Source organism: Aquarana catesbeiana, linkage group LG13, assembly GCF_042186555.1.
Source record: "Aquarana catesbeiana isolate 2022-GZ linkage group LG13, ASM4218655v1, whole genome shotgun sequence".
NCBI lineage: Eukaryota > Metazoa > Chordata > Amphibia > Anura > Ranidae > Aquarana > Aquarana catesbeiana.
The window spans coordinates 46,152,743-46,178,757 of NC_133336.1; the positions used below are offsets into that span (position 1 = coordinate 46,152,743).

At 44.1% G+C, this 26,015-nt stretch overlaps 1 protein-coding gene across 2 annotated transcripts in view; it reads left to right on the forward strand.

The window, feature by feature from the left end:
• ATG2B (autophagy related 2B) overlaps nt 1–22,889 on the forward strand; it is a 132,623-nt gene extending 109,734 nt beyond the window's left edge. For both annotated transcript variants that reach the window (XM_073609132.1, XM_073609133.1), the window contains 8 exons: nt 2,479–2,557; nt 9,850–10,045; nt 14,127–14,196; nt 15,850–15,932; nt 16,342–16,463; nt 19,915–20,069; nt 20,251–20,400; nt 22,094–22,889. In XM_073609132.1, coding sequence (XP_073465233.1) covers nt 2,479–2,557; nt 9,850–10,045; nt 14,127–14,196; nt 15,850–15,932; nt 16,342–16,463; nt 19,915–20,069; nt 20,251–20,400; nt 22,094–22,324 — 1,086 coding nt within the window. In that variant the 3' untranslated portion in view covers nt 22,325–22,889. The remainder of the gene's footprint in view (nt 1–2,478; nt 2,558–9,849; nt 10,046–14,126; nt 14,197–15,849; nt 15,933–16,341; nt 16,464–19,914; nt 20,070–20,250; nt 20,401–22,093) is intronic.
• Nucleotides 22,890–26,015: the final 3,126 nt, after the last annotated feature.

Sequence of the window (26,015 nt, forward strand, 5' to 3'; positions counted from 1 at the left end):
ATAGATTAGGGGACAGTTGGACAGATTGGGGTAGGGAGTTCCAAAGGATGGGAGAAACTCTGGAGAAATCCTGGAGGCGACCACGGGAGGAGGTGACAAGGGAGCTAGAGAACAGGAGGTCTTGGGATGACCGAAGAGAGCGGCTTGGTTGGTATTTTGGGACTAGGTTAGTGATGTAGCTGGGGCCAGAGTTATGGATGGCTTTGTAAATTATTGTTAGTACTTTGAATTTTATTCGTTGGGTGAGTGGAAGCCAGTGGAGGGATTGGCAGAGAGGGGTGGAGGACACTGAATGGTTGGTAAGGTGGATGAGTCTTTCAGCGGCTTTCATTATGGACTGAAGGGGGGGTAGTCTATGTGAAGGTAATCCAATGAGATGGGAGTTGCAGTAGTCAAGCCGAGAGATGACTAGGGAGTGAATTAGAAGCTTGGTGGTGTCATTGGTTAAAAAGGGGCGTATTCTGGAAATGTGGCGGCATGATTTGGACAGGGATTGGATGTGGGCCTTAAAGGACAGTTCAGAGTCTAAGGTTACCCCTAGCACCCTGGCATGTGGGGACGGACTGATAGTTGTGCCATTGATCTTGACAGATAAGTCAGGGAGGGGGCACCTGGGGGAGGAAATATTAAGAGCTCGGTTTTAGATAGATTAAGTTTGAGGAAGTGGTTTGACATCCAGGCTGATATGTCTGTTAGTAGATCAGTGATGCGTGAAGAGATTGATGGGGTGAGCTGAGGGGCAGAGAGATAGATTTGGGTGTAACCTTTCTTATGTCAAGAAAGGCACATGTAAATCACATGTGCCTAAAACAAAATGAAAGGGTGGAATGTGTGCATAAAAATGTCCATGGATGGACAGATCAAAAGGCCAAAATGTCAATGCCTGAATGTCTGTATAGATAAATATAAACATAATGTAACATAATGTAACATCCGAATAAAGGCATGGAAAGATACAGCCATAATCAATTTGCAGATTCTTGAAAAGAAAACACCAGGGAAACCAACGTCTTAGAGGCGGTAAATCTATGGGAAACCTGCCAAAGCACATGTATGTGAAAATATATATAATCTAAATATATAATCTCGCGCTGATGGTGTGAGGGAAAAAAATAAAGGGTAATAAAAAAATGAATGAAGCTGCTATACACAAAGTGCTAAACACTTAGACATAGTGACAAAATATATAAATACAGCGCTCACAAAGACCCATGATAAGTGTAAACAAAAACATACAGTCCATATAAAACTAAAAAAGTGCTTCACAACTAATATGCAAAGTTGCAGAGAATTCTTCACATCTGGTGTGCAAAAAATGCAAAGAAAATGTTGCAGAAAAAATTTTCAGGCGTACCAAGACACCCCACATGCGTCCCCACTCACCAGATCACAATGACATCCAGCTTTTCAGTCTTGGAGTCTATACAGGCTTATAGCGATATCCAGAAGATGTCACAGGATGGCAGGTTCACTGATGAGATTTAGATGATAAACGATCCTTCAACGTTAATACTCAGCCATACAAAACAGGTACCCAGAAAGGAAAAAAGAGGGACCAATAGTGAAGTATTTTAAGAAAGAATATTTATTGCACTTAAAAGGATATACTTACAAAAGTAAGTTAAAATCAGGCATTGAAATTGTAAAAGGATGCAGCAAACACCGTTATTGGCGTTCCCACGAGACCAGAAGTGACGTCAGTCGTACCGGAAGTGCGTCACGTCAATGCATTTCACCCTCCCACAGGGTGTCATCAAAGGTTTTTTACATGATGACATCAGAGTGCCACCAACAGTGCGCCAAAGAAAAACATCTTTGGAGGACCAGTAACAGAGAGGTGAAGCCTGCAGGAGCAAGGGGAAAGGTAAGTAAAAATGAAGGTACCCTAGACCAGTGGTTCTCACCTCAGTCCTCAAGTACCCCCAAACAGACCATGTTTTCAGGTTTTCCTTTATTTTGCACAGCTGCTTTAAATCAATATCCATGACATGGAATTGATAAGAGCTATTTCATCTAAGGGAAGTTCCCAAAACATGGCCCATTGGGTGTACTTGAGGACTGAGGTTGAGAACCACTGCCCTAGACAAAAGCATGCATGTAACCCTTACAGTGCTGGGGTAGCCTTACTGCAAGGGTAGTAATGAATTTACCCCAAGTCATTCAAGAACACGTTGCAAAAACAAGAGAAGAACACAACAGCTTCCTTTTGCAGCTTCACTCTTCGTTCCTTTTATCAGGAGTAATAGGCTGTAGGCCAGAGATCCAGTATTGCTTTAGTTTTCTTTCCTCTGTTCAGCGGTGGAATTATATAGACGTTCAGCATAGCCCATAGCAGACAGATTCTCACTTTTTACTTTTTTGTGTTGCACAGGGTCAGTGAAAAGGAGGATCTGATTGGATGCTGTGCTGGTCCTGCTTTTGTCTGTAGCTGCTGTTCTATGCCCCATCATGTTTTTCTTTTTTTTTTTTTTTTTTCAGGATGCCTTGTTTTTCCTAAAGGACTTTTTCGCAAGCCTGTCTGCAGAAGTGGAAATATTGGTGACCCCGGATCCTGAAGGTAAAATGATTCAAAGAATCACATTTTTCACTAAACTAAGTTTTTATATAAAACGATTTATTTGGATCAGTAAAAGGAACAGTCCTTACTATCAATGTGAAGTGCTTGCGCTGATGGTTGCTGCCTTAATAGAAATTCAAAGTCTTCTGAACCCCCCACATCCCTGCAGCAGTAATCTCCCGGTGCTGCTGGGGGATTATTAGAGCTGAGGGACCTTTGACAGGCACTCGTCAAGAGGACTGACTATGCCCTCCCTTTTCCGCCCCTTCTTCCTCCATTCATAGATGCTATACCATAGCCTCCATGCATGCAAAGCTATCTATGAATGGAGGGCAGGCAGATAAATGAAAGGTCCACCCCCCCCCCCCCATTCTTTAATAGGATTTGCATAAAAGTGATGGCTGAAAAAGACCAAGAGGTCCATTGTGAATTTTAATATTATCTGCCTAGAGTTCAGCTGTAGCATTGTTAAAGAAAGCTCCATGATTAATAAATATATTTCCCATATACGCCTTCTAAAATCTCATCACACTACTGTTCTGGCCATTTATGATGATCCTTCAGATTTTTGTTATATAGTGTATTACAGGCCATACTGTCTCCGCTTTATTACAAATACTACACAAAGGCCACAATGCATTGCTTAAATAGCCAGTAGTCAAGTGCTCAGTGACTGTCCATGGAAAGACCAAGCTTTACAAAGAAAATGGAAAATTGTATACTCACCTTTCCGTAATTTTCCTTTCCTGTCGCATCTCATGGCAGCATACACCTATGGGTTGTGGCTCCGCCCCCGCAACCTGATAGGACCACGTAGCTATTAAAGTCTGAGAGAGCCCCTGCCCCAGCATTCTCCGTGTATATATACCTCACCTCAGATGGGTGGGCATTTGTATGCTGCCATGAGATGCGACAGGAAAGGAAAATTACGGAAAGGTGAGTATACAATTTTCCGTTTTCCTGTCGCATCATGGCAGCATACACCTATGGGGAATAACTCGCAAACTGGGTGGGTATGAGCAAAAGATACGTTTTTTTATTTAGAAGGTATTGAGGAGTTAGCCTGAATAATTGCTCTCCCAAATTCTACCGTGGACAATCTAGCGGAGTCCACTTTATAATGAGAAATAAAGGTGGTTTTTGAAGACCAAGTGGCTGCTTTGCAGATGGTTTCGGCTGATACCCTGCAGTAGGCCGCCCAGGAGGTCGCCATTGCCCTTGTGGAGTGTGCCCTTAAGCCCTCAGGTACTCGTGCGTTGTTAGATGCGTAAGCTCTCTTAATGATCTTCACCAACCATGCTGCGATGGTGCGAGAGGTTGCTGCTTGTCCTCTTCTAAACCCATGAGGAATGACCAGTAGGTCCTCTGTCTTCCTCAAATTGCTGGTTGCCAAGAGGTAGGCCTGGATATTCGACTTTATGTCAAGCGGATGTGGATCACCCTGTTCTGTGGAGAGGGTGGGGAGACATAGTTCTTGGTTAAAGTGGAAAGATGATGACACTTTCGGGATGAAGCGATCCGATGGTTTTAAGACTACTTTGTCTGGATAGAACATCAAGTATGGTTCCTTAGCCTGTAAGGCTTGAATTTCCGATACCCTTTTAGCTGATGTAATTGCTATTAGGAAAGTGACTTTGAGAGTTAGGTCCCACAGGGAAACATTCTCTAACGGAAAAAATGGCTCATGGGATAAGGCTTCCAACACTACTGAAAGATCCCATGTCGGGAAGGAAGGTTTCCTAGGTGGTCTCAACTTTAGGCAAGCCTTCTGAAATTGGATGATGAGAGGTTCTTGAGCCCATTTCACTCCTGTCATAGCGGATAGGGCTGATACATGTACCTTCAGGGTACTAGACCCAAGACCTTTATCTAGACCTAACTGGAGAAACTCGAGGATCTGAGCAACTGATGGAGATGCCGGGTTCCAGGATTGCTGTTGTGCGATTAAGAGAAAACTCTCCCAGACCCTTTTATAGGTTTTATTGGTCGTGGATTTTCTGGCCTGGAGGAGAGTGTCTATCACTTTCTGGGAGCAACCTTGGACTAAGAACCTAGTCCTTTCAATCTCCATGCTGTTAGATGCAGCCTCTCCGGAAATGGGTGAAGGAGTTGCCCCTGCGACAGTATATCCGCTGTCATTGGGAGTGTCAGTGGTTCTGCTGTGCTCAATTGGAGGAGCGTCGTAAACCATGGACGTCTCGGCCAAAATGGGAGGACTGCTAGCACTGTGGCTTTCGACCTCTTGAGTCTGAGTAAGAATCTCGGAATGAGTGGCGTTGGCGGAAATATGTACCCCAAACGGAAGTTCCAGTCGTGTTGTAGGCAATCCGTGCCTTCTGCCGATGGGAAAGGAATTCTGGCTAGATATCTCTGGCATTTCGTGTTGACCGGTGTTGCCGCCAGGTCTATATCCGGTATCCCCCAGGTTTGGGTTATGAGGGTAAAGGCTTGGTGACTTAAGGCCCACTCGTTGTTTGATACAAAGGTCCGACTTAGAGAGTCGGCTAGTTGATTTTGGACTCCTGGGACATACGCTGCCGTTAATCCCGACAGGTTCAGCTGTGCCCACTCGAAGACTGGACGGACTTCCTGCATCATGGAGCGACTCCTGGTGCCCCCCTGCCTGTTGATATAGGCAACTGCCACTCTGTTGTCCAATTTTAGCAGGACCTCTTTCCCCCTGAGGAGGGGGCTGAAGGCTAACAGAGCTTGGAAAGCTGCTTTCATCTCCAATATATTTGAAACCACGTTCTGTGTTCTGAATGTCCAAAGGCCCTGGACTGCGTGATGGCGGTAGTGTGCCCCCCAGCCCTTCAGGCTGGCGTCTGAAGTGATTATTTCCTGAGGAAGAGGGACTATATGCCTGCATCTCTTCAGATTGTTCAATCTGGTCCACCACCAGAGTGATTGTTTTATTTCTTTTTGGACTATGATTGGCTGAGACAATGATACCCCGTTCCATTGTTTTAACAGTGATGCTTGCAGAGGTCTGGTGTTCCATTGGGCCCATTGTACCATTGGGATGGTTGCTGAGAATGACCCCAGTATGCTGAGGTACTCCCGGGCTGGTAGTGTGGTAGAGGCTAATAACTTTCTTGCCTTCTGAATGAGGCTGGGAATTTTTTCCCGCGGAAGTTCCACCGTATTGAGACGGGTGTCTAGTTCCGCCCCCAGGAATAGCATTCTCTGAGTGGGCTGCAGATTGCTTTTCCCCCAGTTTATGATCCAGCCGAAGTTTTGTAGGGTGGTAATCAGAATGGATCGATGCAGTAGAAGGGAATCCTGATTGTCTGCTAGCAAAAGGATGTCGTCCAGGTAATGATGGACTCTCAATCCTTGTTCTCTTAGTAAGGCTATTACTGGCAGTAAGATTTTTGTGAATGTCCTTGGAGCGGTGGAGATCCCGAACGGGAGACTTCGGAATTGAAAATGATGGAGACCTACCGCAAAGCGGAGAAACTTTTGGAATGAGATGTGAATGGGGACGTGCAGATAGGCGTCTTGTAAATCGACGGAAAGCATCCAATCCCCGATATTCATGGCCCGAAGAATTGACTGGAGGCTCTCCATTTTGAATGTCTCGACTAAGATTGAGCGATTGAGATTCTTTAGATCTAAGACAGGACGTAGATCCCCCGATTTCTTCTTCACCAGAAACAACGGGGAGTAGAATCCCGTTGACCTTTGGGATATTGGAACTTCCACTATGGCTTCCTTTTGTAACAGGTCTTGGACGTATTTTGTCAGTAGCATCCTTTTTTCCCGGGATGCCGGTAATCTGGTTACAGAGAATTGGTCTCTTGGAGCCCGTGTCTTGAATTTCCATTTGTGCCCGAACTGGACAGTGTCTATCGTCCATGGGTCCTTTATTGTATCCGCCCAGACCTGCTTGAAACTCATGAGTCTGGCCCCCACTAAAGCTGGTTGGGCGGACGCACCTTCAAAAAGACTTTTGTTCCCCTGTGGCAGGGGTCTTAGACTTTTGGAGCTTGAGGAATGATGACTGGGGATTCTTCCAGTTCCTCCTATACTCTTTTCCGGGCCTGTAGGATCTTGCCTCTCTGTATTTATCTGGCAGATTTCTTCTAGAAACCGGTGGTCTCTGCTGTCTGGGCCTCCTATCTGAAGGGATGAGTCCCAATTTTCCCCCCGTGACTTTAGAAATAGCCAAGTCCAGTTTTTCTCCAAAAAGGTTTACGCCATCAAAGGGTATTTTACACCAATTGGATTTTGAGGAGGGATCTGCCGACCAGGGTTTTAACCAGAGCGCCCTTCTGGCCATTACTGAGCTTAACATTGCTCTTGAAGTGGTTTTAATTATATCCACAGAGGCTTCTGCGACAAAGTCGCCTGCAAGACTAAGTTCTTGGAGGGCTGAGATAACTTTCTCCTGCTCCATTCCTTCTGATACCAGCTTCTCGGTCATCGTGGACCAGCTTGAGATAGCCTTACCGACGGCAGCCAATGCTATTGCTGGCCTGCAAGCGCCACCTGCCGAGAGGTAGGTTCTCTTAAGATCCAGATCGATCTTTCTATCCAGGACATCTTTTAATGTGACTGCATCCTCTATTGGAAGTGTTACGTGCCTGGCGAGGCGCATTAGAGAAGAGTCGACCACTGGAGGAGATATTAGTGGGTTGACGTTAGGCTCTTTAAGTGGATAGAGCTTTGATAATCTGTTGCTGAGGCCAGTTTTTTTCTCTGGCTTTTGCCACTCATCCTTAATTAGATCCTCAAGTTCCTCAATGAACGGGAAGTTCTCTGTGTCTTTTTTAAGATTTGGAAAGTATTTCCTCACTTTTTGAGGAGTTTCTTTTTCTTCCACCCAGTCGATCGCCTCTTTTACTGACTTCACGAATGGGTCGATCAGTGAGAAGTCGAAGCCGGTGGATGCCTGTAGATCATCAGTGTCAGAGAGAGGGTCTGACGTCTTTGATGATGATGGGGCAGTGGATGAGGTACTTTGTATAGGTCTGCTGGCCTCTGGCTCTGCGACTTGTGGTGGTTCGATTGGTTCTCTTGCCTCTGTTTCTCTGTCCTTAGTTGCCTCAATGAAGCATGTGTGACAGGCTAGTTTGTCTGGAAGTGCTGTAGCACCGCAAATCCAGCAGGAGTTCCCGGGTGGACGGGAAGGCTGGGTGACAGGAGATTTCCTGCGCGCAGGGGATTTCTTGTGGTGGGAGCGACTATGCCTTGATCTTGATCTGCTCCTCCTGCGACTTGAGCGGCTTCTGCGACTTGAGCGACTTCTGCCACGCTCTGAGCGACTCTGCCTGTGGCTTGAGCGGCTCCTTCTTGAAGGCTCCCCTCGTCTTGAATGTGACGATCTGGAAGACCTGGTGGGGCTGTTCAATTTAAACAGCATTAGTGAGGGCTCTCTTTTTTCTTCCTCTTAATACTTACCCATCATCCCCTCTTACCTAGTAGGCTGGCGATGGTCTACCTGGGCAACGGTCTCCATGAAAGGTGATGAATCAACCTATAATATATAGGTGGCTTAGCATGCATGGGATAGCAGATAGTAAACAAGCAAAGAAAAAAAACACCATAGATCTTACCTGGGCGTGGAGATAGCAAGAGAGAGACAGGGTAGTACAGCTGGGTAGAGTAGCAAAAGAAATCCGGTCAAAATTCCTCCTTACAGGTTCAGGAGAGAAGAGACAAGAAAATGCTGACATTACAGCGTTTTTAAACTTGCCGCCGTCGCGGCGGTGATGACGTTACGCTCGCGCATGCTCAGATGTGCTCCGAGGCCTCCGACGCCATTTTGGAAGCTGGAAAGTGGGATGCCTTGACGAGATACCGCTGTTTGCGCATGCGCGAGGAGCTGAGACGCTCGGCGCTAGGCACAGAGAGCGGAGGGGGGACAAGCTGGAGCTATGGAGACAGACAGGAGGGGAAGTTACCCACAGGTGCACTGAAAGGAGCTGGAGACCGCTGCGATCCATAAACCTGTTTAAGTTTTGTAATGTATTGTAACATACCCCTGAGACCATCAGAGTGGGGTTCCTTCCATTGAGCTCATTTAGAGGCTGTACAGGATAGGACTTCCACCCAGGAGAGGCTAGAACCTGGCTGGGGCGAATGTTTAGGTAAGGGATGCATGTTTTCGGTCCTTGACAGGTGAGGAAAAAAAGGAGAATGCTGGGGCAGGGGCTCTCTCAGACTTTAATAGCTACGCGGTCCTATCAGGTTGCGGGGGCGGAGCCACAACCCATAGGTGTATGCTGCCATGAGATGCGACAAGAAAAGGGCATATACAGTGCATTTAAAAAGTATTCATACCCCTTGAAATTTTCCACATTTTGTCATGTTACAAACAAAAAAAACATACAAACATTTTTTTTACAAATAAATATCTAAAAAGTGTGGCATGCATTTGTATTTAGCCCCCTTTACTCTGATACCCCTAACTAAAATCCAGTGGAACCAATTGCCTTCAGAAGTCACCTAGTTAGTAAATAGAGTCCATGTGTGTGTAATTGAATCTTGGTATAAATACAGCTGTTCTGTGAAGCCCTCATAGGTTTGTTAAAGAACCTTAGTGAACAAACAGCATCATGAAGGCCAAGGAACACACAGGGATAAAGTTGTGGAGAATTTTAAAGTGGGGGGGGGGGGGGGGGTGGTAGCTGAATACAAATGCACGCCACACTTCTCACATATTTATTTGTAAAGAACGTTAAAAAAAAAATTTCCTTCCACGTCACAATTATGTGCTACTTTGTGTTGGTCTGTCATATAAAATTCCAAATGACCACAGTGTGTTCTCCTGCTTAGTGTAGTCAGTTGGGACTGGCAGGAACACCAGGGGTTTCACACAAAGGAAGCAATACAAAGAGAACAAGAGACTTTCTCATACAAGTACATGGTACAGCAGGCACACATCAGGAATATGAAATGCTGGGGTAACAAACACTTTAAGGTCATTACAAAGGATAAGGGGGTTCCGGGGAATATTCGATTGCCTTGAGGGGCCAGGAAGGATCCCCCCCCCCCTGCTGGAGCAAATTGGATCATGTTTTATATGATTTTTTTTTTGCCTTTCTCTGCATCAAATGAGGGTTATAGAATTGTCTATACTGTATGGAGGTTTTCTATTATTTATTTTTTATTGGTTTAACTAAATAGACTTGTGTCCTTTAAAAAAAAAAAAAAAAAACTTTACCATGTAACAATTGTTGTGCAAATGACAAAATTCGGAATCATCCATATATGAAACCAGTATTTTATTTCTCATGTGGAAGACTCTGAGATACAATAGCAGTTTGTCCTTGCTCTTGAATTTTCAGTGAAGAGAGCACCGGGCTCCGATGTCACATGCAGTATGCCAAAACATCTGAACAAGCACAATCGAGTTCCAGTGATTTCAGTAATAGGTCAGAACCAGACGATGAAAAACGGTGATGTGAATTTTACAGAGTTCAGTGACAGCCCGGAAACTTTGAAGGATGATACTTCTTTCAATGACCAGCCTGTATTTTTCCGGTATGTTCCTTAAGGAGTGAGCATAGTACTTTTGTGCATGTTGTATGATGGTTGATGATAAAAATAGATAAATCCACTTGTGCTTAGGTAAAAAATCAATAGTAAGCAGCTAGCACAACTTGTAGGCAGCAAACATATACAGCGGGTAAAATAAGTACTGAACATGTCACTATTTTTCTAGGTAAATATATTTCTAAAGGTGCTAATGACCTGAAATTTTCACCACATGTCATTAACAACCCATGTAATCCATACATTCAAAGACACCAAAACAAATATGTTCAGAAACGAAGTTATGTGTAATAAAATGGAATGACGCAGGGAAAATGTAATGAACACTTGAAGGAAGGGGTTTGCAAAAAGGCACGGAAAGCCAAGACACCAGTGGAAACCTATCAGTAATTAGAAAGCAAAAAAGCTCCCTCAAGACCTTTGCAACCTTGTTGCAAAACATACTGATGGCATACTGATTGATTACAGAAGGATTTCTAAACGTCTGAATGTTTCAATGAGCAGGTGCTCCTCACAAGATTTCTGACAGAGGAGTAAAAAGAATTACCAGAAGAGTTGTCCAAGAGCCAAGGACCACTTGTGGAGAGCTTCAGAAAGACCTGAAATTGGCAGGTACAATTGTTTCAAAGAAAACAATGAGTAATGCACTCAACCACCATGGCCTATTTGCACACTCGCCACGCAAGACTCCATTGCTGAGGAAAAAGCATGTTGAAGCTCATTTAAAATTTGCTGCACAGCATTTAGACAAGCCTGTGAAATACTGGGAGAATATAGTCTGGTCAGATGAAACCAAATTTGAACTCTTTGGATGCCATAATGCACACCATGTTTGGGGGGGTCAAATGACACTGCACATCACCCCCCAATACCAACAGTGAATTTTGGAGATGGGAACATCATGGTGTGGGGATGTTTTTCACCATTCAGTACTGGCAAACGTCATATCATTGAAGGAAGGATGAATGGAAAAATGTAGCAAGATATTCTTGATAAAATCTGCTGCCATCAGATGATGAAGATTAACGAGGGTGGATATTTCAGCAAGACAATGATCCAAACACGAAGCCAAGGAAACTCTCAATTGGTTTCAAAGAAAGAAAATAAAGCTGGTAGAATGGCCCAACCAATCACCTGACTTGAATCCAATAGAAAATCTATGGAAAGAACTAAGGATCAGAGTTCATAGAAGAGGCCCACAGAACCTTCAAGATTTGAAGACTGTTATGCCCCGTCGACTCGGTCGGATTTTCCGACGGAAAATGTTTGATGGGAACTTTTTGTCGGAAATTCCGACCGTGTGTAGGCTCCATCGGACATTTTCCATCCGTCACACAAAATTTGAGAGCTGGTTCTCAAATTCTCCGACAACAAAATCCCTTGTCGTAAATTACGATCATGTGTACACAATTCCAACGCACAAAGTTCCTCGCATACTCGGAATCAAGCAGAAGAGCCGCACTGGCTATTGAACTTAATTTTTCTCGGCTCGTCGTACGTCACCGCGTTCTTGACGTTCGCAATTTCCGACCAACTTTGTGTGACCGTGTGTTTGCAAGACAAGTTTGAGCCAACATCCGTCGGGAAAAAAAACATGGATTTTGTTGTCCGAATGTGCGATCGTGTATACGGGACATTCGTGTGGAAGAATTGGACAAAATCACACCTGAGCAATGCATGTGACTAGTTTCTCCATACAAGAGGCGTCTTGATGCAGTCATTACCAACAAAGGATTTTGAACGAAGTATTAAATACATTTCAGTTATCGTGTTCAATACTTTTTCCCTGTGTCATTCTATTTTATTACATATAACTTTAATTTCTGAACTTACTTGTTTTGGTTTCTTTGTATGTAATGATTGCATGGGTTGTTACCAACATGGTAAAGTTTCATGTCAATAGCACCTGTAGAAATATATTTACCTAGAAAAATGGTAACATGTTCAATACTTATTTTACTGTACATTTTTTTTATAGAAAAGATGCAATGTTTTCAAGCAGAATAATTGCATGAACAAATATACATAAAAGAAAAGTCCATAGTAAGTGTCCACAAATTGATGAAATCACCTGAAGTGTGCTCAGAGATCATGGAGTGATGTCAAAAAAGCCTGTTTCACCTTCAATGAGAACATGCAGCCTCTTACCGCCAGATATTGATCACCAGATGATAAGCGGTTATAAACGCTCATGCAGCATATCCATACAACCGATCCCCATGATCACCTGGCACTTGTACTTGTGGAATACCACAGACACACTTTCCAGGTTAAAGGTCACTGCGCCAAGACAAGGGATCAATTCCCAAAGACCTATATATATCAAAAAAGGGAAGAGAGCCGCTTCATGGTCTAGTAAAAATGGTCACTCGCATATTAAAAAAACTCTATTACATATATCAAAGCAGATTCAACATGTTACAAAGATTAAAAGTTTCAAACCAACGAGATGGCCGCAATGCAATGATGTCACGCGCCTTAGCTCCACCCTATGCGTTTTGTCATCAATTGACGCTATTAGGGGCTTATACAAATAAGTTTTGCTGCAGTATTTTGGTTTCCATGGTGTGCTAATTCAATTAACATATATTGAGTCATTGGCCTATGACAGTGGTCTCCAAACTGCAGCCCTTTGCTTGCCTTTATCCAGCCCTTGAGCATTATTCCTGCCACTGACTCCAACAATAGGGCAATATTCCCCCCAGCGACACCAATTATTTCTACTTCTAATACCAAAGATCAGGCATTGTTTACTTCTACTGTGCACAGTCTGGCCCCCATAAAGTCTGAAGGACAGTAAACTTGCCCTTTCTTTAGAAAAGTTTGGAGATCCCTGGTCTATAAGATAAGACCTTTTGTGATTTAATCACCCATTACTTTAAGGCTTCATTCACATGGGCAATACATATCTGTACACATGAGGGAAGAGCCGTCTTTGCCCACATGGGATGCACAGATGTTCCATGCATCTGGGTACAGGTAGTCCCATTCATGTCTATTTGACATCGGTGCAGGTGCATGCCCGCAAATGCACACTGTCGGTGTTTGGAGACACACACCCGCACAGCTGTCAAATTGGTACCAGCGGCAGTGCATCCTCTAAATCTCAGTAGAAATTAAAGAGGCTGCCTTACAGGGATGCATGGAAAACCTGTGCATCCCGTGGGGCCAAGGAGGGCCCTTCACATGGGTGGATTAAGATATAATTATTATTGTTTAGGTGTGCAGACCTTATCATATTGTTGGGGTCGAGCAGGCGTCTGTAGGTTCACGTCCACTCCACCCATGGTTTTCAGGTTTACGCAATGGAGTAATTTATGTGTCTTGATCCACTGGTTTCTTTTTGTGCATTCTTAAAAATTAAAAAAAACAGGGATGGTGGCACAGGCCAGTGCCTGGCAGCTTTTGAGTTGTAGCGTTTTGAGCCCTGTTTTCAGTTTCTACCAGGGACACTATCTGACGTGGAGGTTATGGGGTTTCCTATTGATAGGTTTATGGTTGCAGTCCTATTAGTACTAATAGGTTAATTAGCTTTTGACCTAAAGTGCAACTAAAAGTGAGAGAAAATTGACGTTTTTTCAAGTCGCTGGAACAGGAACAGAAGGGAAATCTTCAAATGGGGTACACTTGTCTTGGTGATTTTCTCTCACTTTCTGTTCTGTCAACAGGATGGGAAGTAAAGGGAAATCCCTCCAGTGGAAAAAAAAAAACTGATGGGTTTTAGCCATTCCTTGTTTATCCATAATAATAAGAAAATTGTTTTGACTTTAGATTCCCTTTATTTGGCTGTAATAACTGCTTGTAATAGGGACATTTGGCTGGCCATGAATGGTCCAATCAGATTCACCCTTAGATTGCCTAATGGGTAAGTTACACAAGAAAGTGCCAAATCACAGTACTACAGATGAAAGGTGGATGTCTCGTCTTCCTCTCAGGGACATTTGTCTATGTTTAGCTTTAGATTGTAAGCTCTTTCTGCAACAGAGACCCTGCAATACATGTGCAGTTTTGCCTTTTATAAACCCCTGTAATGTGCATTTACTGATTACTTTTGTCACCTGTTGTTCAGAGAATTCCGATTCACCTCTGAAGTTCCCATAAGACTGGATTACCATGGAAAACATGTCTCAATGGATCAGGTAGGGATTCGGTGTGGGGGGAGTAATAATGTTTATGTAAGCTGTTCTGCTGAATATGACTCCAAAAAAAAAAAAAAAACACACGGCTTGTGGGTACCTGGGTCACAGCAGGTGGTCTGGGTGTGGACAGAATCTTCCTTTCAATGTTTGAACACAAATAGAGAGAGATCAGATAGGGCAGGTGGATGGGTTGGGGGCTGGACCTACCTTCCACTGTTTTGTGAGCACCATTGAAGAGGGACCAGATAGGGCACGTGGTCAGGGTAGAAGATCGGTCCTCCTTCCACTTGTCTGAGCAGAAATAAGGAGGTATGAGATAGGGCAGGTGGTCAGCGTGGAGGTGGGTCCTCCCTTCCACTATTGTCTGAGCAGAAACAAGGATGTACCAGATAGGGTAGGTGGTCGAGTGGACATGAGTCTCCCTTCCATATCTGTCTGAGCAGATATGAGGAGGTACCAGATAGGGCAGGTGGTCAGGGTGGAGGTGGGTCCTTCTTTCCACTATTGTATGAGCAAAATTTAAGAGGGATTCAATTTTATTATAGATGCACAGATGCTATAAAGTACACCATACACAAAATACTTTGCTTTAGATGGTGATGGGGTTGGAATCAGAAGAGCCCTGGTTACACAAGCACACCCACTTGCTGCTGCTGCTGCTGGCTGACTACAGCAGAAATCCTGACAATTAGGAGCTCCAAACCTATCATCTCACAAAAAGCCCGGATGGGATACAGGACATGGGGGAATTGGACAGCTGCTTGATAACCGCAAACATCAGTCAATAATCAATTATATTTATAGTCTTTTAAAGCCTCTTTGGTGGCAAACAGAATGTCTAAAGCGGGGCAGAGCTAACCAGGTTAGTCATGCACCTGCAGATAACCATAAATATGGGACCCTGGTGCAATATGCATGTATTATGTACTAAAAGTATATGTGTAGCCATATGCTGTCTGTGTTCCCGCTAGGTAGATTAACCATCTCTATTTGTCCTGTTGCATGGTCACTGGGACAGAAGTTGATAGGACATCCAAACTCTCATTGTTGTCACCAGAACAAGAGTTGAGAGTAAATATTCTAGTGGGGACCCTTGCTCCCAGCTGTGGAATAAGGTCCTTTAGTACCCAGAATGAAAAGGTCAAAGTGCGCCCCCCGAGCTGTGAGCTACTTCAGTTCAGCAGCATAGGTTGCAGGTCCTACCATTTTTGCATGTTCCCGGCCCTGCTTGTTCCTGTGATGACTATGAAATTCTCCTTACTTGGTTGACATTTCTTAACACTTCCTTTTGTGTCTCCAGCACAGGAAGTAAAGGAATATCCCCCAATGAGACACAACAAAAAATAAACTGACAGGGTTTTAATCCTTACCTACTCTATCCAAAGCCAAAAACTTTTATTATCTAAGTTCTTTATTTTCCACGCAAAGTTTTGTGTAATGGAAAAATGTTACACAATGCAGTGTACTAATTGATGCCAGGAAAGTGGACAATAAGGTCAGTGTGGACATTTATGGATGAGTCAAGCAGAGATTGCGTAATATGTTTCCAAATATTCAGCGTCTTTCAGCTAGACTGGTCACCCTGTGCTGAATACATCCCATTCCATTTTATATGAGCCTCTCCATTTCACTTCTTGTGTTTTGTGTTCCTAGTGTACGTTAACTGGAATATTGATTGGCCTGGCCCAGCTGAACAACTCAGAACTAAAGCTGAAGAGGCTTTGCTATCGGCATGGGTAATATAAATTTTGAATAATACACAACCGTAAATCTGACCTGAGTGGGCAAAGTACAAGTTTAATTGAAGCAAATAGTAGCATAAAATTGTCCATTTGGGCAAAAGAGACACTTGGATGGGGGAATGGGGGTGAAATCAATAAAACAATATTCAGAGAAATTTAACATTGTTAGGATGATGAATTGTAAACCCCCCCCCCCCCCCCCCCAACCCAGTAGACATGTTCCCTCTTCTTCCCCTGCCTATAAATTCCTGAATGCTGTACGGTGCCGTATGATCTGCATAGACCTCAGTGTGCCTTTTTCATCCAAAAAAAAAAAGGTCTTTATTCATTTTGTATTCAACAGCACACTACACTTACAAAGTCACCTGTTTTTAATGTATTTTTCCATTTTTTTCCTCTGCAGTCTATTGGGTGTTGATAAACTTTTCTCCTATGCCTTTAACGAATGGCTGACGGACATTAAGAAGAACCAGTTGCCAGGAATTCTGGGAGGAGTGGGGCCGATGCATTCTTTGGTTCAACTTGGTAATTATTTTGTGTTTAGGGTGTTCAAATTACAGGAAGTATGTGTGTGAGATAAGTACCATAGACAGCAATCTCATTGGTGCAGGGAGGGTGTCTTCATACAATTTTGAATTTAAAGATTTATTAAAGGCTTAGGGGTTTGCACAGAGCACCCCTGATCCTCCTCTTCTCGTGTCCTCCGCTGGTGCTCTGGGCTCCTCCCCCTTGCAGTGTCCCCCAATAACAAGCGGCTTGCTATGGGGGCTCTCATGCATGCTCACTCTTGGCTTCGCCCGCCCCCACTCCTTCCTCACTGGCTGTGATTGACCTTGGCTCCTGCTGCTGTGTCTCAGCCAATCAGGGGGTAAAGAACCAATAGAGCAGCCACTCTTATGCAAATTGCTGGATTGGGCTCTGGTAATAATTAACGGGGCTGCGGGAGGGAGCTGCATACTGAAGGTTTTTTACTACCATGCATAGAATATGCGGCCCCACTGCACTGGGCTTCTTTTTCGTAGGGCCACATATTTACATATCATCGAGAGCCCCGGGCCCCGTTCTAACGATCGGGACCCGGAATGGCTGATTCCTGGTCACCTGATCACTGTGATGGCCTATGATTGGCTATCATAGTGATCAGTCACTGTGAAGCCCACCCTCCGTGTTTTTGGCAGATATATTGTATCATTCTCTTTTCGTGTCGGTGTGTTTTTAGGTAGGGAAAAAAAGCAAAATGTGCACTATTGTTTCTGGGCTGCACTATGGGTACAACCAACAGCTAACCTACACATATGTGGTATCACTTCGATTGTCAGAAGCAGGAGAATTTATTTTGGGTTGTTCTTTGGTGGTAGGTTATTGCAGTAGCAAGAAATAAGCAGTTCAATAAAAACAAAAATATTTTTTTTTTACTATTTTGGGACAGTTTTCCTTTGATGATAATAATAAAAAAAAGGGAGGAGGAAAAGTAAAAAGGGGACTGTAGATGTGCCACAAAAAGAACATACACTAATTGAATAAAATTTTTTTTTTTTTTACAAATCTCTATTACACTATTAAAAACATCATAAAAGTGCAGATCATGATTGCCACATGCAATTATATTTGTTTGTCACATGTATTTAAGTCCAAATTGGCAAAATGGATCAACGCATTTCACAACATTCTCCTCAGAATCCACACCTTGATAAATGAAACTAAAAAGAACCTAAAAGAATTCAGAGGGCTCATGTACCATAATTGATAGTATAGTGATGTCAGATTTTAGTGTCTGAAATGATAGGGCCTAATCAAGGAGGTATTGGGTATAAAAAATCAAATTCCCACTAAATTACACTACCCAAAAAGATTCCAAGAGTATAGAACATACAAAGGTATGGCTTACGATGCCTGAGATGTAACGTAGGCTCCACACAGCCCCAATATAAGATGTCATATCCACCAATACAGCCACATGGCCTCTCAAAATGGTGTCCAAACATACACACTTTACCTGCTGCTGAACATTACTCCGATCCTCCAACTCCAATCCTTCTGGATGATCATAATGGTCCCTCCAGCTGACCTTTACATCATTACAGGAAGGATACAGTAGTGACATAGAAGTTAAAGGTGGGGGGGGGACCCGTGAGACCTGCTGGAAGAGTCAGTTTATCTGAGAACTTTAGAAGATTTCTCAGGATTGAAGAGGATGGAAGGGTGTTCAGTGGCACTAGCAGCAGAAAAGATAACTATGTCCACAGAGTCACTTTAAATGAAACACTGGCACCATTTAATCACCTAGTATGTGACTAGAACCCCTGATGGCAGCAGGGATGATGAATAAGGTGATATCTTTACCTTAGTCCTTGCTCCCCAGGCAGCCAGCACTCTGTAGAGCCAGGACTCTTCGCTGTCCAGTGCTCTGTATCGCGGGTGGGCCCTCAGCACCCTCACGTACAATGCGGGGCTGCTGCTCCTGCATTGTATGGGATTATGGGATGACACCAAGGAGCTGCATTAGTGGTTGGGCAGTGAAGGGAAGAGGCTCCAGGGGACAAGTCACATGTAAAGGAGGAAGCCTGCAGGAACAAGGAATAAAGTAAGCATATAACCTTATTCTTCCTCCAATAGGCAAAATGTGCAGCTAACTCTTGCATTGGGGAGAGAGGGACTCCCTGCAAAAGGTAATATTTATTCCCTCAGTACAAACAAATAGCCACTGCCCCCACCTATAACTGGCCTTTGCAGCAAGGAGCACATGGAAGGGCAACGCATGTCAAACAAAACTAGAGAATGTATCTGGTTTTGTTTTGCATGCGTTACCCTTCCATGTGCTCCTTTCTTCAAAGGCCAGTTATAGGTGAGGGCAGTGGCCATTTGTTTGCACTGTTGAAATATTGGTCAGGGGACACACTGGACACCTCTGCTGACATTGTGCTATATGCTGGTGTCCAGTGCGTCCCTGTGCCTTTAAGGGGGGGTGGGCTCCCTCCAGACTCACCTGCCTTCTGCCTATCCATTATAATGCATGTGCTTCTACTATGGAGGCTCTCATGATTTAGAGTTAGGACTACAGAAAATACCAGGGTGCCTTGACCCTCCTTAAAGGTACAGGGGCACACTGAACACCCAGCACATAGCACTATGGCAGCAAAGATGGCAGTGCGTTGTCTGACCAATATAATCAAAGTGCTCTTAGCTGCAAAGACCGGTTATAGGTGGGTGCAGTGGTCACTTGCAGTGGCGGCTGGTGGTTTTTTGTTTGGGGGGGGAGCAAACAACCACCCCCCCGTGGCACCTCAAACCCCCCCATCCCCCCCCCCCAGGTGTCTGCCACTGGCACTTGGGGATCGGGGCACCAATTGCAGCAGGGATTTGGAAGCCAGGCAGCGGTGGGAGTCAGGCATCCAGGCATCAGCCAACGGCTCTTCTCCTCGATTCGACCGTGCGTCTCCTCCCCTCCTCCCTAGGCGTCCAATAGGAGCGCCTGTCCTTTCAGCGAATCGGGTGACTGGTATCAGACCCGCTTCCCGATTGAAGAGGATCAGTTTTGCAACAGTGAATATTTATTCGCTGTTGCAGAACACCTGGGTGGTCTCCAGACGCAATTCTCTGCACCCTGAGCCCACCCTATTTTGAAGCCTATTAGAGCCTCTGGCTCTAATCAGTGTTTCAAACCCCCCCCCATAGGAATTCATGTGCCAGGTATCTAGGGAGGACAGTTTATGAATTTGACACTTTAATGAATTTAAAAGAAACTAAACCGTAAAGTTAGCCCAATTTTTTTGTATGCTGTGAAAGATGTTACGCTGCGAGAATCGTGATCTTTATTCTAAACAAAAAAATTGTGATTCTCATTTTGGCCAGAATCGAGCAGCTCTACTGCTAACTTGTTGGGATCTTTTGGAATAAAGCCTGATTTGTGTTTCACAATGTGCATTCTTTTGGAATAAAGCCTGATTTGTGTTTCACAATGTGCATCCTCTTTCAGTTCAGGGTCTTAAGGATTTGGTGTGGCTGCCTATTGAGCAATACTGCAAAGATGGCCGCATCGTACGGGGCTTCCAAAAAGGAGCTGCTTCATTCGGCACGTCTACGGCAATGGCTGCCCTGGAACTCACCAATAGAGTTGTCCAAACTATTCAGGTATTCTTATTTCTCTACTGTCTTGTAGGACTCGCCTTCCTGGTTCACTTGTACATATTGGTAGACGTTTTATCTGGTTACATGCTATGGGTCTGTGGTTATGTAAATCTGAAACTAGTTTTGCTGAACTTTAAAATATAATGCTTCCTTTTTGCTTTTTATCTTCCCCTGTGCTGATCAGGCTGCAGCAGAGACCGCCTATGACATGGTGTCCCCTGGGCCGAGTCCTATAGAACTGAAAAGGGCCAAAAGATTTTCTCATCACAGATTGGTGCATCAGCCTGTCGATCTCAGAGAAGGCGTGGCCAAAGCCTACGCTGTGGTAAAAGAGGTAAAACGTACAAAATATTCAGCAGCTGTTAAGCTAGTGTTCTGTATAATACTCATTGTACTTACAGGTAAGCCTGATTGTAAGCTTACCTGTAGGTACAAGTTAATATAGCGAGTTTACTACCACTTGAAGCACTCGAACTCCAGAAGATACGTGATCCTGCTCAATGCGGCTGCCCTCTAGCAGTAAATCTGCTATGGGGCAGTCAGGAAGTGGTTAAGGCAAAAATGTTTAGACTTTATAGCCACTTTAAAAAAAAAATGTGTAGTCTTTAAAAACACTTTGATTTTATAGAGTTTACAAAAACGGCGAGGATTGAAATGTAGGTGGTAGCTTTTAAAGGTTCAAATTCCAGGACTGTCATGCCCCTTTATAGTTTACATGGATGTTTTTCTGAATCCTTTCTGTAAAATCACTTCTTCTTAATGGTCGATCCTTCTACTAGATCTGTTCTTTATTCACTTCCTTTCACAGAGTGACAACACTGTTTAATCTGCAGTGAAATCGTGCAGCATTGTTGTCACCCTGTGGACAGGCTGCCCATAGATGGGTCTTTTGTATTTCAATCAGTCAGCAAGCTGATTGGAAAAAAAAGGAATGGATTCCATTTACACTAGCAAGGCGAATGGAAGAATCCTCGCTGCTGTGCTTTTGTATTCCGACAGCGGGGACTCCTGCGCTGTCAGAATACACTGATCAGCGATGCAGCTGATTGAATTAAATATTTCCAACATTCCTGTTCGACTGCTGTCGAGCAGAAATGGCCATGGTTGGATTTGAATTTGGCCGGTCCCTGCTGAGCTGGCCGAATTTTGATCCATCTCTGGCCCGCTTTTGATAGACATTAGTTTTAAATGGACTTTGGGTAAGGCAGGCCATACATTATGCAATTTTTCCAGGGGTTGAAGGAAAGAAGATTGCTCAATTCCCCCATCAACACAATCCCTGTTAATGGGAGAATCCCTCCTGCAGTGCTATTGTGTTCTGCCAGTGGGGAGTACAGGGAGCCTGTCCCCATCATCAAAATACAATGATCACTGTCTGCAGATATAGTGATCACAAGAACAAAACTTGACAGGCTGGTGGAACTGCAGTTGATTGAATTTCATCTGGCCAAAATTCGATCCACCTATGGCTGGCTTAAAGTGGTTGTAAAGGTTTTTTTTTTTTTGCATTAAAATAACAAACGTGCCTATTGATAGCAAAAAAAAACACTGCTGCGCATTAATGTGATGACTGGGTAATCAATGACTCAAGGGGTAGTGTCTTTGGCCTTGCTGCCCTCCTGGATAGGGGATATTCTAGTGGTCAGAGAAAAGATAAAAAGAAGAGGGTGCACCAGCCTTATCCCAAGATAATTTATTAATAAAAAAACAGTTAAAAAACTACTCACAAACATATGAATGAAAGTCTGTAAAAACCATGTGTGTGGCAATCAGTCCTGGAACTGTCAGTCTCTAGATACCAGAGGGAAAGACCACAGGACCACTGCTGGTTGACGCGTTTCGAAGGAGTACCTTCTTCCTCAGAGCCTACAGGTTTTGTTTTGTTTTTTGCTTTAAAAAGACTTTCTAAGGCTTTACAACCACCTTAAGCTACAAACTAATTAAAACATAACTCAACCTAACACAATTCAGTAGGTTGGGGAACCCCAATATACATCTTTCCAACGTGACTTTTTATCTCCCACCAGGGAATAACGGACACTGCTCAAACAATCTATGAGACGGCTGCCCGCGAGCATGAGAACAGAGGAGTGACGGGAGCCGTAGGAGGAGTCCTGAGACAAATCCCACCCGCGGTGGTTAAGCCTCTAATAGTAGCGACGGAAGCCACTTCCAATGTCTTGGGCGGAATGCGCAACCAAATCCGACCGGACGTTCGGGAGGAAGAGTCACAGAAATGGCGGTTAGAGGAAGGTTAGCGCTCCCTGTGCTCCGTGGATGAGGACTGATCACGGAATCACGAACTGCTTTTTTGGGTATAGTTTTAGTTTTCTTGGCAAATATGACTCAGGAATGGGTGACACTTTGGTAACGGGTGACATTTCGGTAAAAGGCAGCCCACACCGCACTTGATTTTTGCAGCATATTCAATCTGTATGGACTCATGGAATGCGGGAATGAGTTGACGAAGCCGAGCGTTAATCTTTAAATTATTCTTCCTGCTCAGTTATATTCAGCTCAACTGACTTCATCTGATGTCCCTTCTATGGCTGAGGAGCCCCAAACCTAACATCAGCTATTTCTGTTACCTGCTTTAAAAACAAAAGTTCTTTATTTTGGCAAAAGCTCCATAAGAAAAAAAAAAACGAATGAATTTACAAGTTTCTCGGTTTCCTTTGCTTTGCACTTGGTTAAGTTTCAAACCAATACGTTCCGTGTTCTGTGTACATGTCGAGTGGCTGAACACAGCCGCAGCTCAGAATACAAAGTCTTGTGTCACATTGAGTCTGTACATTTGTAATCTGTTTATAGTGTTAATAAAAATTATTTGTGTTATGGTGAAAAAAAAACTCGGGTAACATTGTAGAGTCAAAAGACTGAATTTCTTTCGGTTTTATTGTGAGCTGTAGCCATAGCTGAGGTCAGCAAGCGTTTTTTCCAGGTTATGGCTATTTCTAGATAGGATGTAATGTGTTTTTTTTTTTTTTGTTTTGTTTTTTTGTTTTTTTTTAAGCTGATGTTTAATCTACCTTCATTTTCGCTTTCTCTGGTTCCTCCCTCTCCCTCAACAGTATGCTAACTAAATAAAACCTTTCTTATCTTATCTTATATCTTATTTTAGACCCCATGTTGTCATCACTAGCTCTCTGTGCAACGCAGGCAGATCATGACTGGTGGCAGGGTGCTGTACATAGCTTCCACTCTGCCTCAATGCTCCTCTCGAGAGCCCTTCAGGTGGTTGTAAAGGCACAATAATTTTTACCTTCATGCATGAAGGTAAAAAACCTTCTGTGTCCAGCAGCCCCCCCCCCCCCCCCAGCACCCCTAATCCTTTAGCCCCATCTCGATCCAGCAATGTCCACGAGAGCCTTGCCTCTCCAGGGACTTGCACTCCTGATTGGCTTTTGGCGATTGCTCATTGGCTCCGCCACTGTCAATCACAGCCAGTGAGCCAATCAGAAGACAGGGGGGGTTGGGGGCGTGCCGCAGCTCCATGTGTGAATAAACACACAGAGACGCGGCTCGGGAGCATGCCTGCTTGGGTGCCCCCATTGCAAGCTGCTTGCTGTGGGGACACCCAGGAGGAGGGAGGAGCCAAGAGTGCTGGCGAGAAGAGGAGGATCCAGGCTGCTCTGTGCAAAACCACTACTGTATACAGAGCAGGTAAGTATAACATGTTATTTAAAAAAAAAAACTTTACAATAAATTTAACCCCGATGCAAGCAATTAGCTGGCTCTTGGGAGGAGTTATGAAAATATCAAAATGACTTGATGGGCAGATGTCAGTTTGGAGAAGTGGGCATTTCTAGACAAACCGCATTTGCATGAAGACCACCCAGGGTATTGCCCACATTTCTTGCTTGGCCTCCATGATGGAAAGAATTGAAATCCAGTGAATGACATTGCTACAGTCAGGTTGGGGAGGAAATAACTCAATGGTGCTGGATGACCTCCACCCAGGAAATGAGGTGGGCTCTATCTGACTTGCTTCTAATGCACCTTGCGAAAAGCTCACAGCGTGCGGTGAGATTAGAGTAAGAAGTTTCAGTACCGGAGAGGACCGGAGAGGAACCTGTACAACCGAGCCAGACTGAATAGAAGGCTGGAGTACATCTTGAAGGCCTCATTCACACGGTGCTGATAGGCATGCGGTTGTGCATACTGTCTGTGTTCAGGACCGCTCACCCAAATTGGGGCCAGCGGCTGTGTCCATGCAGCCCCTGAGTGCCCATACATCTAGATGGGCATTCTGCTCGAGGCACCTGGCCGTTCAAGCCACATAAACATCCGTTCACAGTCTACAAGCCTCAGCGCCTGTGTGAATGAGGCCCAAAGGAAATGAAGCATCCAAAAGGAAATACAGACACAGGTAAGATGCCTTTTTTCACATATACAGGTTACTGCTGCCTTTGATCTCTCTTGTGACTTAAAGCCTAGGCAAAGATCACATGATCTCTGGCTACCAGAAGCTCTGCAACAAGGCACATTATTGACATTTTTTATAAGTCTTAGACCCCTTTCACACTGGGGCCGTGGGCGCATTGGCGCCAATGCGACACTTGTTTTAGCGACGCTTTAACACTGTTTAAGGGGCGTTTTTCGCCCGCTAGTGGGACGCTTTTAACCCCAAAGAAGGAGTTAAAAACGCCCGTGTTGCGCCTTTCTGAAGTTTTTTTTTTTTAGTCTCTTTGGAAGCGCTGGCCACTCATTTCAATGGGCAGGAGCGTTTTAGAAACACTGTATACAGCGCTTCCAAACCACCCCAAAGATGCTGCTTGCAGGACTTTTCCTAACGTCCCGCAAGCTCACCGCCTGTGTGTGAACAGACGCACTGAAATGAATGGGAGATGGTTTTCAGGCGCCTATTTCTAGCGCTAAAATGCCTGAAAACCAACTCAGTGTGCTAGGGGTCCACAATAGAGTAGGGAATGTGTAAAACACTTTCAGACTTTTTAAAACTGTTTGTCTTCCCGGGGAGATTTTCCCTTCACTTCCTGTCCTGGAGACACAACAGGAAGTAAGAGGAAAATCTCCTCTTTAAACAGATGTCTCCAGTGAAAGATTCCTACAAATCCTGATTGGGTTACACTGTAGCATTTTGGATTTTTTTTAACCTTTTAGTCCCAGTGACAGTAATTACCAGTTTTGGAGTAGAACTCCATCCACAGCTTTTTTTTTTTTTTTTTTTTTTTTTTAGGGAGGGGAAAGATTCCATCCCCATTGATTTCCCCCACATTATCCTAATTTGAAGAGCAAACAACAAAATTACCGGGGGATAGGATTATTAACAAAATATTCACATTTATTGGAAAACATAATACACACTTACAATAAGGAAAAGGGATGTGCAGCTCCGAGTGTAGAGAGGTAAGCCAAGCAAGCAGCATAGTCGGAACCCAGGACTGCTGGATACATGAGCTCAAAGGCAGCGAGTCTGACCCGCAAAGCAGGGGATTAGCAACGGCATCTGTCGGCCTTCCTTCCACAGCTCAGTGACAGCATTCGATGTCGAATAGTGGGCAGGCAGATATGCGTTTCAGGGTTCCAACCCCCTTTGCCAACTTGACAAAGGGGGGCAGGACCCCTGAAATGCATAGTTGTCTGCCCACTTGACAAAGGGACGGACCCTTGGAATGCGTAGAAATGAAGAGAGGGATTGGGACTTTAAATGAAGCACAATATAGTGCCTCCATCCCTGTTTTCGGTTGAGAATAAAGGGAAGTTGGGACTTTAAATGAAGCAATTGGATAGTGGAGGTAAAAATCAATATAAAAATGTTTAAATGGTAACATGGATCTGGAGACAATAAAAAAATTATTCATTATATATATATATATATATATATATATATATATATATATATATATATAACAAAAGTGTAGCCTATAATACACCACTCAGCGCCACAGAAGACCAACCACTATTCAAAAGTAGCCAGCATAAACGATG